At 39.8% G+C, this 13856-nt stretch overlaps 2 protein-coding genes across 2 annotated transcripts in view; both read right to left on the minus strand.

Moving 5' to 3' along the window:
• Nucleotides 1–2581, minus strand: part of LOC117428892 (cAMP-specific 3',5'-cyclic phosphodiesterase 4D-like) — a 196365-nt gene extending 193784 nt beyond the window's left edge. The window contains exon 1 of the mRNA XM_059014054.1: nucleotides 2208–2581. The gene's annotated coding sequence lies outside the window, so the exon portion shown is untranslated. The remainder of the gene's footprint in view (nucleotides 1–2207) is intronic.
• Nucleotides 2582–4440: 1859 nt separating this feature from the next.
• Nucleotides 4441–13054, minus strand: LOC117401384 (protein CIST1-like). The gene is made up of 4 exons (XM_034002022.3): nucleotides 12889–13054; nucleotides 8494–8943; nucleotides 7384–7538; nucleotides 4441–5746 (listed from the first exon to the last, which is right to left on the minus strand). Exons 1-4 carry the CDS (start codon nucleotides 12956–12958, stop codon nucleotides 5699–5701), a joined length of 723 nt encoding a protein of 240 aa, XP_033857913.3. The 5' UTR covers nucleotides 12959–13054; the 3' UTR covers nucleotides 4441–5698.
• Nucleotides 13055–13856: the final 802 nt, after the last annotated feature.

The raw sequence follows: 13856 nt of genomic DNA on the forward strand, positions 1-13856 counted from the left end.
GCTTTGAATACCAGATAATTTTTCATGAGTTTCCTTTGTTAGCTCAGCCAAGTGATGTCTATTTGATAGCCCAGTTCTGCATTGCAGCTTGGTTGGGGGCCGACTGCCAGCATTCCATTTATCAGGCTGATCGCAGACAAAACAAGGGAAAACTCATGCCAGGAACAAACACAGGGGCTTGGTCGCATTACTACACAAATAATATAGTTTGTCTTTAATTAATTTAAATATTTATGAGTGCAGGAACATAAAGAGGATCCTTGTAATCACACAGTACCGGAAAGGTTAAACATATTTCTGTAAAATCATGAGTTTATCAGATTACAGGCGAGGGGTGACAGACAGATGGACGCACATGATCAGTGCATAAGGGTTCCCATTTTTTTTAATCAGGACCCCAAAATCTGATTTCAGCACCCCCTCTCTCTATCGTGGGAGAGAACAGAGGCATAGCTTTAAGCTGACTGAGAAAAACAAAGTGTTAGAGAAAGTAGGAAGAAAGCTGCAAATAATGGGAGTTTAAACTTATACTGATTTTCCTTCTGTTTGTTTAAGCCATTCATCCAACCCCAGTACATTCTGTGCTGTAGTTTAAAAAATAATACAAAAATAATTTTTACTGAGAAAAATCAGGGTAATTTAGTAGGAAATGATAAGCCATTTCCCAGCTGTAGTATCATGTTTTGATCAAACCAGACAGGACATGCCAAATTATTTTGTACTCCAGACCACTGAAATGACCCGTAAACTGATATTAAAATCTGCAGAACCGTGACAGTCATTGTACAACCTACAAAATAAAACGTATATGTAAGATCGCTGTTTATAAAAACACAAGTTTGTCATTATCAGCATGCACACTCCATTCATTGATGGGTTCTCAATTGAAGTTGCAAGTTATATCATTTATAATTAACCATTGCTGTCGTGTTTTTTTTCTTTTATCGATTCAAAATGTAATTCATGATTTAGGTAAGATTAATCATTGTCCAAAATGTTCTCGAGGAAGGGGGATACCCCGGACCCCCCATCCACCCCCCACAGCAAATACTTTGGACCAGCATTCCAGTTGTTGAAACTTGGGACCTACTGTATGTTCTCCAACATGTCTAATGGAGAATTACACACTAAAACCTGTTTTTAAAGTTTGTTGTTCCCATTAATAGAGAGGTTTTGCAATATACTTGAAACGTGGTGCATTACTTAGCATTAGTCACTGTGAGCATCCCTTTGGGAGGATATATATGAGGGTGTCTGTCTGAATGTTTGTCCATCTGTATGTCACACTTCCATTTCTTCATATATCTGGAAAAGCACTTGGTATTATATCATGGGAGTGCAGGTTCATGGGCTCTCTGGTCAGGATGGAAGCCAACTAAACACCAGGCAAAGAAAGCCACAGTCTTTTTTGAACCCTTGCTATTATAACAAAAATAAAGAAACTGCGTTGAACTAAAGTGGAGAATGTTAAACCTTTCACTGCACAGAAAAAAGTGCAATTGTGAAAAATCACAAAACACAGTCCAATATCCAAAACAAAGGTCAAAACGAAGGCAGCCAATTCAAAGAGGCTTTTTCAAACTTACTTCCACCCTGACAGTGCTGTCCCAACATGTACCATTCATGGTCATTCCCTATCGCCTGCCCAGCCCAAGCGCTTAACAGCATTCAGGTGTTTCTCATTGGATTCAATGTGGCAGCCAGCTTGGTTCTACACTGGCTACTGTGTTTGAGCCAAAATGCCTGCAGGTTACAGATTGTGGGGCTAGAGGTGTCTCTGTCTCTACCTGCGTCCGTCTGTATGTCACACTTAGAACTTCTTCAGAACACAACAAGTTAATCCACATACTGTAAAGCAGGCATTTAAATATACTTTACCATGTTACCAATAGAGCCCTTCATGTGCTTGCCTAATGACCTGTAGGTTTTACATACCACTTATCTAATTTTCATTACTTAACAAAGTGATCTGGAAACTACAGTGCCCCATACTGTAATTCTAAAACACTTAACAAAACCCTTACAAAAGTATCACACATTTTAATTCAAAGGGAAACAATACCGGTAATTATGTGACACTTATCTTATTCCTTTGTAAAGTATTGTTCATTATGCATTGCCTGTTTATTGAAGACACGATAAGGTCGTAGCATAGGACTTTTACATTTTGAAAAACAATATAAATGTATAAAAAAAAAACTACTTACTTCTACAATTGCCTTTTACCTTAGACAGCCACTTGTCGATTTAGAAGAAGTTTCATGTGACTTCAGTTTCACAAACTTCAAAATACTTGTGGTGCAAGTTTCCTAATAGCAGTAGTAGTTCGAACTATAGCGTCGCTTTCTGTTTTGCACTGTCAAATGTCCCAATATAGTAATCCTGGCACGCGTACAGAGAAAGCAGAAAATAAACTTAACCCTTAAGCTCTGTCTGTTTGACTGAACATCGCTTTACAGTATCGGTAAATGCAATGTTTCAAGTCGTGTTCCGTGTCACGTGTGAATACATTAAATAGTCTATTGAAAAAAACTTACAAAGATGTTTCACGACGTGAAAAGACATTCAAATCCTATACCGTTAGAAAGAGTTGAAGCAACATGATTGATATCAGACACAAAAACGCTTCCTTTTCTTGCTACACAGTTTCCTGTCAATGCTTAAAAGTCAATGTTCAAAAGTCTACTACAGTAATGGAAAAGCATATTGTGTTGCAGGATAATTTTGCAGTTTTCCTATGCTATGAAATGACCAGTGTTTACCCTGCTTTTAATGCTCTACCATGGGTTTTATAATTAATCTTTAATCTATATACTACTACAACCCACAAAAAAATCTGACCAAATACAATGTGAAAAATGCAGAAAATCAGACAGGGGGGCAAATACTTTTTCACGGCACTGTACACTATGCATGTACCAATGAATGAATGCAAAAAAATTACTTTTGTATCTGAATACATTTCCTAGACATTTTACTTGAATCACCCCAGATTAAAACTACACATAGTGATGAGGATGGTGAGAACACATTTCAAATAGAAATTAAAAGCTTATTTTGAGCTACAGGCATTGGACCAGAATCTCAAGAAATCTTTACCAAAACCCATTGGAAATAAAAGCATATTGTGTTGCCTGAATGTTTTGATAGTGCTACAGTTTCAGAACAACTAGAGCATTTTCCAGTGCTCTGGAGGAAGAAAAAGTTGCATTGCTGGCAATAGAAATCCTGCAGTTAGTTGACAGCATTATCAGTTGCATATCTATTCACTAACTTGAGTACCTTGCAGTTTGTCGTGCGCTGCTGTTGCAGATCCTGTACTGCTTTAAGGTAAAACAAACTTGTGGCTTCTGTGGTCTAGCAAGGAAGTCCTTAACAGCGGAAAAAGTCCTTCAACAGGAAATATGGTTTTCAAGAAGCTGTTTTTAGTTTTTTATTCAAGTGTAATTTGAACTGTCAACTCATCACCATTCAAAACAACAAGCAACCAGGAAGGAGACATCACATAGTGGTTAGTACTGGTAGCATGACCTGTGCAGAATTCACATTCCCTAAATAATGTCATGTTTTTCTTGGCAGGTATTAAATGAAATCAACATGTTAAAAATGTGTTAATTCCCAACAAGATAAGCTTCTGACCTCTATTGTAGGTATATATTGCCTTATTTTAACAATACAGACAAGTCATTACTTTAAGACTACAAATTCAGAGACACTATAAGTGTGTTTACACTTGCAACTCGGACCAGACCTGACTCAGAGTCGATCAGATTAAAAGAGTCTTATCATCTGAGCCACCCATTTACACTTGAGCACAGATCTAAATTGACTTTGGCCCCATATGTGCACACATAGCCCCTGAACTGTAGTGCATGTCTGATGACATCATAACAACCAGCCCTTGCGTGAAGACATTTCTCCTCCCTAAAATACAGAGGCAGAAGTATTTAAATCAACAAGCAGCCTGTCATTTGTGTCACTGGTGTGTTTTTACTTCATGATGGTCGTTCTGTGATAATTAAAATTAGGAGGCTGTGTGGTCCAGTGGTTAAAGAAAGGGGATTGTAATCAGGAGGTCCCCAGTTCAAATCCCACCTCAGCCACTGACTCATTGTGTGACTCTGAGCAAGTCACTTAACCTCCTTGTGCTCCGTCTTTCAGGTGAGACGTAGTTGTAAGTGACTCTGCAGCTTATGCATAGTTCACACATCCTAGTCTCTGTAAGTCACCTTGGATAAAGGCGTCTGCTAAATAAATAAAAAAACAAAAAAAAACAAATGGCCATCAGAAATGGGTCATTGAAAACTTGCATATGTATCATCTACTGCTATCTAACACAGAAAGCAAGACAACAGAGGGGCTCTCAGACAAGAGAAGCTATGAAAACAACAGAAACAAAAGCGACAACAGGCAGCTTCATGGAAACTTCGTTTTGAATGGTTTGTTTTAAAGACATGCAATTTTATTGAACTTTGGAAACTACTTTGAGTTACAGTAGTGCCAGATGTGATCGCAGAATGTGGACACAAACAAGAAAATCAGCATTTTGGGGCACTGTGGTAAGAAAACGTTTAGTTGTAACAATGGTTGGAAAACTTTTGCGTCAGCAATGAAACTTCTGATGACTTGGTTACCACAGTCTCAGGGCCAGTGATGTTGGCAATGACTTTGTGGCATGCAGGCAGTTGTGGACAACAAGTACAGTTTTTGGGACATGTTCACTGGGTTCCCTGGAAAAGTACACGATGCACACATTTTTGGGAACTTGCCATTGTTTCAGAAAGGTTTGCAAGGACAGCTTTTCCCCCAGAGAGACAAATAAATGGTGTAGATGTTCCAATACATTTAATAAGGCTACTGCTTTCCCACTACTGCCCTGGCTGATGAAACCTTTCACAGACAATGGCCATCTCAATGCTGAAGAAGTGCATTTTAATGATACAGCTTCACAGGATGCTAAAAGCACGCTGGAGTTGTTTGCTAAAGAGAAATTTATGCCAACACTTATTGGTGCGTGCTGTACACTGCACAACTTATGTGAGCAGCAAGGTGCCGTTTCGAATGTGCAGTGGTTTGAAAGCCTTAATGTTGCTTGCATGCCCACCCAGCACACAAACTTCCACACGCTTGCAGCTTTATTCTTCAAATTGTATAATTGTTAGTGCCTGTGGTGGAGTGTCCCGTCCTTATGTATTTATTTATTATTATTTATATTTTTGTTTGCGGCGCAGATAAAAGCACCGCGTATTTGTTATTTGTTTTGTATATTTAAAAACCCTGTGAGGATGGGTTCAAACTAAATAAGTAATAAGGAAATGAAAACACAGACTAATTGAAGAAATCTTGACATTAGTAATAAATAAGATAACATTAAGAATAACTAAATTAAAGCTCCCATCCACCTTAATTGAACACAGACATGTTTTATACCAAAATAAAGGTAAAATGTACAGGAAGATATAAACCCGGCCTGATTAAACTAGGAGTGATGTGGCAAGTTTTACTTACTTAAAAATCTGAAATTCATACAGACACAGAGGAGACAGTGCTAAACAGCTTGAACAATTAGCAAAAATCTTGATATTGGCCCAAGGAGATTTCATAAACATGTTTTATATACAATTAAAACAACCCTAACCCTAACCCAACACCACATCGTTCATATAATTGAATACAATTCAAAGAATCTTCTTGAATATCACTTGGGTGGGTACTGAGCAAACGGAGACTCTTCGTTTACACGATTCTGAAAAAAAAGAACAAGATTTCACAAACACGTGGCACTGCTAGGCATCTCCCGATAGACCAGTTTTGCAACATATTCAAAATTATATTGTCCTTTATGGGTTGATATATTAAAAACATTTCAAACATTTATCTTCTAAACATTGCATTGTAGCCAGAAATGAGTGGCGTACTGCAGGAACAGAAAACAGCATTACTGCAGGATATCTATCATATAGGGTGCTGTACGATACAAGCCAATATGCACTCCTCGACACCCATTGACAGGACAGCACAGCAGCCTGTTGCAGAATGACTGATGTCATTCTTCTTCTTGTTTAGATTTTGTTTCTTTCTGCCTCTAGTGGATGTAGGAAATACATCAGTCAGATTCATGACCCGTAAGGGAGAAAGAGAATTTCTCTTCTAAGGATCGCAGTGTATCCAGATCACCATCCCTCCTGCAGCAATGCTGGATTGCAGTGTATCCAGATCACCATCCCTCCTGCAGCAATGCTGGATTGCAGTGTATCCAGATCACTCCCTCCTGCAGCAATGCTGGATTGCAGTGTATCGAGATCACTCCCTCCTGCAGCAATGCTGGATTGCAGTGTATCGAGATCACTCCCTCCTGCAGCAATGCTGGATTGCAGTGTATCCAGATCACTCTCCCTCCTGCAGCAATGCTGGATCGCAGTGTATCCAGATCACTCTCCCTCTGCAGCAATGCTGGATCGCAGTGTATCCAGATCACCATCCCTCCTGCAGCAATGCTGGTTCACAGTGTATCCAGATCACTCCCTCCTGCAGCAATGCTGGATCACAGTGTATCCAGATCACTCTCCCTCTGCAGCAATGCTGTATCGCAGTGTATCCAGATCACTCTCCCTCCTGCAGCAATGCTGGATCGCAGTGTATCCAGATCACTCTCCCTCCTGCAGCAATGCTGGATCGCAGTGTATCCAGATCACTCTCCCTCTGCAGCAATGCTGGATCGCAGTGTATCCAGATCACCATCCCTCCTGCAGCAATGCTGGTTCACAGTGTATCCAGATCACTCCCTCCTGCAGCAATGCTGGATCACAGTGTATCCAGATCACTCTCCCTCCTGCAGCAATGCTGTATCGCAGTGTATCCAGATCACTCTCCCTCCTGCAGCAATGCTGTATCGCAGTGTATCCAGATCACTCTCCCTCTGCAGCAATGCTGGATCGCAGTGTATCCAGATCACTCTCCCTCCTGCAGCAATGCTCTATCTGCAATACGCCTCTCATTTCTGGATACACTGCGATGTTTAGAAGATAAATGTTCTCTCTCCTGGCAAACCTTCTCAAGTAAAAGTTTTTTAAATAGTAATTCCTTAGATAATTTACCTATGATGTGTGAATAAAAATATCAAAATCAGGATTACGTGGAATATGTATTGCTTCAATAGGGACAGCTGATGTATGGAGTAGGTAAAGTAATGTGCTTCTTGTAATCACTGTGGGGTTTCTGTGACATTAAGGGACCGGTATCCCCACGTGTTTACAGGAGCTTCAGGATGTTGGTTGCTAATGGACAGTAAAGAGTTTGATTTGACAGTGTGTTTGTTTTGAGCTAGTTGCAAAGTGAATACCCTTCCACACAGATTCCAGAGCCAGACAGGAGTCCACTCACCATGGGCATGTCCTCCAGTCTCTTGAACTCTGGTTTCCCAGCATTGCAGGCCTTCACTATGACAACCACAATGACCAGGATGAGCACAATAGCAAAGATACACAGCACAGCCACCAGGCCCGGTCTCCTGGGCAGGTCTTTGATGGAACCCAGAGCTAGAGAAACAAAAGAACAGCAGAACTTCAGCACTAACCCTCCAGGATCCGATTATTACTGGAGCTGTAACCATATACTTAGAAAGTGTGCAACTATTCCATTCTAACACAGCGCACACCGACAAAAGACATCACTTTCTCTTTCTCTTCATTGTTGTTTGCTCTGTTATTTTTTTTGAAAGCTGCCATTTTTATTCCTTTGCCTATGATGTTATTTGTATGTAAGGGTCTTGTACACAAAGGATGACTAGAATTAAAAAAGATATGTTAAAATTGTAAACAGACACACTGTGCTGCTTTATACTGTAAATATGTGCAAGCCTTTTATTAGGCATTTTTCACGTAAGCCACAAACATTTTTGGCACGAATATCAAATTCCACTAACAATACATACTTATTATGTTATATTAGTGCAACAAACTTGTATGTAAGCTTCCTAGTGATTTTATTACCCATAGTGAAATGAAGTGGCGTTTAATGTCTACTACAATTGATATAAACCAGAGTGAGAAAATAACCAAAGTGATATTATCAGGTGTCCCCATTGACTCCCATTATATTCTAGTCAGGACTATGTGTTAGGTAGTGGAGGGTGATATTAACAGGAGTTATTAAGTGGGTTTGACTGTATTGTGGCTTGTGGTGTGCAGGGTGTGTCACACAGGCAGGGGAGTGCAAGTTCCTGGCTGTGCAGAGTGGCTGTTGCTCACTGAGGATTTCAGCAAGGCCTCTGCCACTCCACAGCGGCCCCTACTGGCCAGATGAGCTCAAAGCGGACATCTGCAGGACTGGCCTTGGTTCCCCAAGGCCGGTTGCATCTGCTGCAGAGCCCCTGGGTTTGAAGAGGGGGTGGCTCGGTCGGGGTTGCTACAGGGAAGGAAAACATTTTGGACAAAACTGTGAAGTTAAAGAATGTGTCACACTGAATTACATGCAACACAAAAAAATACTTACGTGTTAGGTCAGTACTGTCAGTCTCATTGGTGGAATTTGATGTGGGGAAAGGGGTCTGCACTGAGACAGTGGTTGTGTTCAGGGGGACACTGCCAGTCTCATTGACAGGACGGCTGGTGTGGTTATTCACAGACACGGTGGAGGAGTCTGGTCTCAATGGGGTGGAGGCTGATGGAGAAGCTGTGGATGAATTCGAGGTTGTGCTGGATTTGTCTGGTAATGCTGTTTGAACTCCAGAAGTGGTGTTGGTGGAATTTTCTGGGGATTCGGCTGTTACTGGCAGGGACTGGTTGGCGGTTATCGTGGTACCACTCTTTGTTGTGTCTGTGGGGGTTGCAGACCCATTTGTAAAGCCTGTAGTGGGGTCCTTTGTTGTTAATGCTGTGGTGGTATTAGGGTTAATGGTCGAGTCAGAGGCTGGCGTGGGTGTCTCTGGATTTTTCTGTGAGTCTGCAAAAAAGAAATGTTAGGATTACATCATGTTATAGAGGAAATTATTCAACATTATATCCCCTTACCTTTCATGGTGTTTGCAATCTCAGTGGGCCTTATTGCAGTTACTGAAATACTGAGTGAAGGTGCTTTGAGTACAAGGCCCAGAGCTGTTCTCAGGTGTGGTGTCGCCTCTTGATTAGTACTGCACTGTCCTCTTGTTTTTGATGAGGTTTGCAATCATTCAGAGTGGTTCTTTGACATTGTCTAGATCTGCTGATTTGACACTTTAGAACAAATCATTGTTTTATTACTGTACACTAGATGGTGCTGTTGCACCATTCTTAGCTTAGCCTCTGTTACCGATGACAGGCAACGAGAACTGAAGAGCAGCTCCTGAACTCAGGTGAAAGCACCCTAATACAGACTTAAAGAGAAAACACAGTATTTGAGTAATTGCAAGCACCATAAAAATGTAGGAAAACTCTCTTTTAATCAATAAATAATTGCCTTTTTTTGGAAAAAAGCTAAAAAAAAAAAAAAAAGCTATAAATAAATAAATAATAATAATGTTTTTATAAAAATGAATCTCTACATTTATTTGACAATCCAAGGACTCCCTCTAGGGGCCAAACTTAACAGTTGCAGGCACAGTTGCTAATAGAGCTCTGACTTTCACTTAAACAAAGTGTGTAACAAAGACAGACAGGCCGTCTCCATACACCCCCCGATTATAATCCTCTGAATAACTAAGGATCGCCTTAGCAAGTTTCATCACAATCACATTTGCAGTTTTCCAGTGATATATAAGTATAGACAGTAGTGTGCAAATGTATTAGAACACCCCATCGCTTCTGTTTTGATTTGTTGTACATATGAAATCAAACTACTGCAACTGAATAAATATCTACCAGCATGTCCACTATCTCCCCAGTGATAATTAGACACTGGTAAATGCAAGTCAGTTTTTCAATATAGTTGCAAAGGCCTGTATGTTCTGAAACAATCAAGTTCCGTTCTACTGTTCAAAAATCCAGGAATTCCTGTTTTCTGGTACGTTTTCCCCTCAAGCATGCAATGTAAATATAACCAAAGAAACTTCAACCCACCATTTCACAGTCTGAAAGTGAAACCATGTGAATTATGAGAATCTCTTGGTTTATTTTCTTAGTGTATTTATCTATTGGTTTTTCCAAATGTGTAATTTTTCAATGAACATCAATTAGGTACCAGCTTCCTGATAGCTAATCATTTCCTATGCTGTAGGTCACATAGTCTGATTGCAGCTAGTTCATTGGACACAGGAACACAGGAATTGATGAACCAGACTGATGTACTGCATTTAATGCCAACTGAAATTAAAAAACAAGCACCACAAGATTTTCAACACAATAAAGGGTGGTGGTGGGAGAGAGGCAGTGATACAGCTCCCAATGTTAATAAGTGCATTCATTTTGAAGCCTTGGTCAGTGCTCCTGTGAGCCCAATGCATGCTGTAGACACCTGTGTACACCAGCGATCCACCACACTGTAGATAGTGTGCACGTCCCATCTGTCTCATTTCACACTGCTTACCCTGCCGATCAAGGTCACACCCTACATACTGCTGGCATGTTTGAAGCAGCAGCTGATATGTGGAATCTGGGCCTTTATATTAACCCTGTAGTGCACTTTTTTTTTCAATTTAGTCGTTGCCAATTATTTTTATTATTTTCTCCCAATTTGGAACGGCCAATTATTTTTAGGCTCAGCTCACCGCTACCACCCCTGCGCTGACTCGGGAGGGCGAAGATGAACACACGCTGTCCTCCGAAGCGTGTGGCATCAGCCGACCGCTTTTTTTCAAACTGCAGACTCACAATGCAGCCACCCAAGAGCTACGGCGTCGGAGGACAACGAGGCTCTCGGGCAGCTTACAGGCAAACCCGCAGAAGCCCGGCCAGACTACAGGGGTCGCTGGTGCGCGGTGAGCCGAGGACACCCTGGCCGACCTAACCCTAGACAAACAGCTGAAATGAGGGAATTACGTTACTTAGATCAAGCACGTGTTTGGTAATGGACTTTGGAACAGTGCGATTCGCCGCTCATTCAGTGGATGGATTTGAATGGATGGTAGATTACAAAATACAATCTGGTAAACAAAAAATGTAAATACCGTGTAGCGCTGAATACAGAAAAAACTCCAAAAATCTGTCAATGTATGTGTTTCAGATATTACTAACAAGCAGAACGGTACCCCAATATGTTATCCTTTTTTTCTGGGAAAGTCTGTTCAATTATTACAGCTGTAGTACAGCTGAAACCATTTTGGTACCACTATCAATCACTCGCACATATAGTAGTGATCTTTAGGAGTACGTCTAATGTGTTAATTGTCTGTATCTCCCGTGTTTACCATTGTAACTGTAAACCGCCTCTCTCTGTTCTTGCGCTGTTTGTTCAGTTTTAAATGATCCCTTACTCTGTAAAGCCAAAATCAAGGGTGTGACCAGACCACTATACACCCCATCTGAATTTATATGAACGTCAAAATGAGCTTCTTTATCAAAGACGCCTACTTTTGTTCTCCCATTGTATGGAGAGATGTATTCCATTCCGCACAACGCACAGCAGTGGTAAACATCTGAGCAGCAATGCGTAATAAGGCAGAGTTACTATCACCTACCGTCAATTTATGTACAAGGCAAACAGACCATTCCTCGCCTCAACACTAACGATGTCAATATTAAAAAGCAAGTGCCTCAAGTGGCAGCTTTTCCTGGTGTTTGCAATCATACCGAGAGGCTCTTATTGCAATTACTACTCGCAGTTCAGAGCTGCTCTTCGAAGAGTATATTATCTCACACACAGTAGTTAATCCAGGTTCAAAGATGATATCTGGTATTACACTGTGTTAAAGAAATCTGTTTGCAAGCCTTGTCTTGCACTTCATGGGTAAATTCACCTGGAAACAAAGAACCCTTATAAGAGTTTACCATTGTGCAGTCTCCCCCATGCCTTTCCCTTGGGTATACTCTGCATTTACCATGTTTCTAATATGCTTTACCAGACCTCTCTGGGCTACAATGCTTATCTTTGCTTTACCATTCTTTCAGTGTGCTTTATCCCACATTCCAATACTTTTTCTGTGGTACACTGTTATAAGGGAATGTAGCTAATCATAATGGAGAGCAGCTTTGGTTAGTCCCACTCCTGTGATACCTGAGCTACACTCTATCCCAGCCTGGCAGGAACAACTTCCATTCATTACATAGGTCTGTCCAGTTGTTAAAGAAACGCATCTATGTTGTTATTGCATCGTGGTTTTGTGGCTATCAAATGTCAGCACTCGGCTAAATAAATCAAAGCACGCATGGATACAAGTCAACGACTGCAAATATATTTCCCACCAAAAGCAACACAGACTTAAAAGAAATGATTGAAACCTACTCCAAAATAATGTGTGTGAAGTTATGACCAAGTGTCTGCAATAGCAGTATCACTTTCTGGCGTTCTGAATACACCTGCTGCCAATGTGGCATGACACGCTTAGACTAAACAAATACACGGTTAGGCGGTACGTATTATTAATTTAAATGCGCATTTCATATCTCCGTATTGAGGGATGCTGTTAAGATCTAGAAATTAGACATTGATTAATTACAATAGTGTAAACATATACAGCAACTGCAAGTACTCACTTTCTGTTAAAAAGATCATTTCGAAATAAAATTATTCTTAAAAAATCTAATTAAAAAACTGAAACACAAATAGTGAGGACAGAACCTATATGTAAAAAATAATCGCACAAAAAAGTGAATTATAATACAAATTGTGAATCGCGTCTTCGCTTTGCCGTGTTGCATCTACTTTCTTCCAGCTTGTTTAACAATTTAATTATTAAACTGTTTCCAAAACCCAAACTTTACATTTACCAGCATCTGTTTTCCCAACAACAGCAACTAAAGTCTGTGTCTGTCTCACCTGTCAGTGCAAACAAGAGCGCGATTAAAACGAGCACACGCGTCGTCCCAGCCATTCTGGAAGCCAGCATTTCGGAGAAGTTCCAAAGCTATTGAACAGGTATTTCCTCAACACGTTATTAAACATCCTGAACTGCAGGATGTAAAGCCGAACCCAAAGGGGTGTGTTCAACTCAGAGCTTCAGTATCAGCAACCTGTTCGACCACGCTCCTTTCTTTCTTTACACGCACACGCACACATATAGGAAAGGTAGAACTGCAGTGTACAAAAATGAAGGTTGATAAGAAGAAAAAATATTTTAAAAATAAAATAAAAACACAAAAAGTTTAAATGATTAATGAATAAAAAATATTTTTTAATCATTTAAACGTTTTGTGTACATTATTTTTATTTTAGTTTTAAAATATTTTTTCTTATATATATATATATATATATATATATATATATATATATATATATATATATATATATATATATATATATATATATATATATATTACTCACAGCAACACGGCACAAAAAGCACTGATTAGGAGTTATTTTTCAGGTTTTGTTAGCACACAAATAAAGGTAATGAATGCATCTAAAACGTTTCTAATAAGTAACATTTTGCCTAGTGAAAGCTTGAAAATAATTTGGTGCTCACTATTCTCTTTATGTAATGTATGTTTATATGTATTTTATTTATTTATGGACACCACATCTCTTAAGGGAGTTGGTGCTTTGTAGCTCTTTTTAAATTTCCCTTTAAATCCATTTCTGAATAAAACATTGTTTACAGCACAGTTAAGCTAATGCAAACTAATACAAACTACAAACATTTGGAAGCTTACCTAAACTAATATTAGGTAGTCCAAGGTCAGTGCTAATCAGGGTCTGTGAAACTACAGGTTTATGTTTAAAGTCTTTAACAAAGGCTTAAAACGTTTTTCTTTTCCTTTCCGGTCACGTCTTATACTTTAAAATAC

The sequence above is a fragment of the Acipenser ruthenus genome, chromosome 47 (genome assembly GCF_902713425.1).
Source record: "Acipenser ruthenus chromosome 47, fAciRut3.2 maternal haplotype, whole genome shotgun sequence".
Lineage (NCBI taxonomy): Eukaryota > Metazoa > Chordata > Actinopteri > Acipenseriformes > Acipenseridae > Acipenser > Acipenser ruthenus.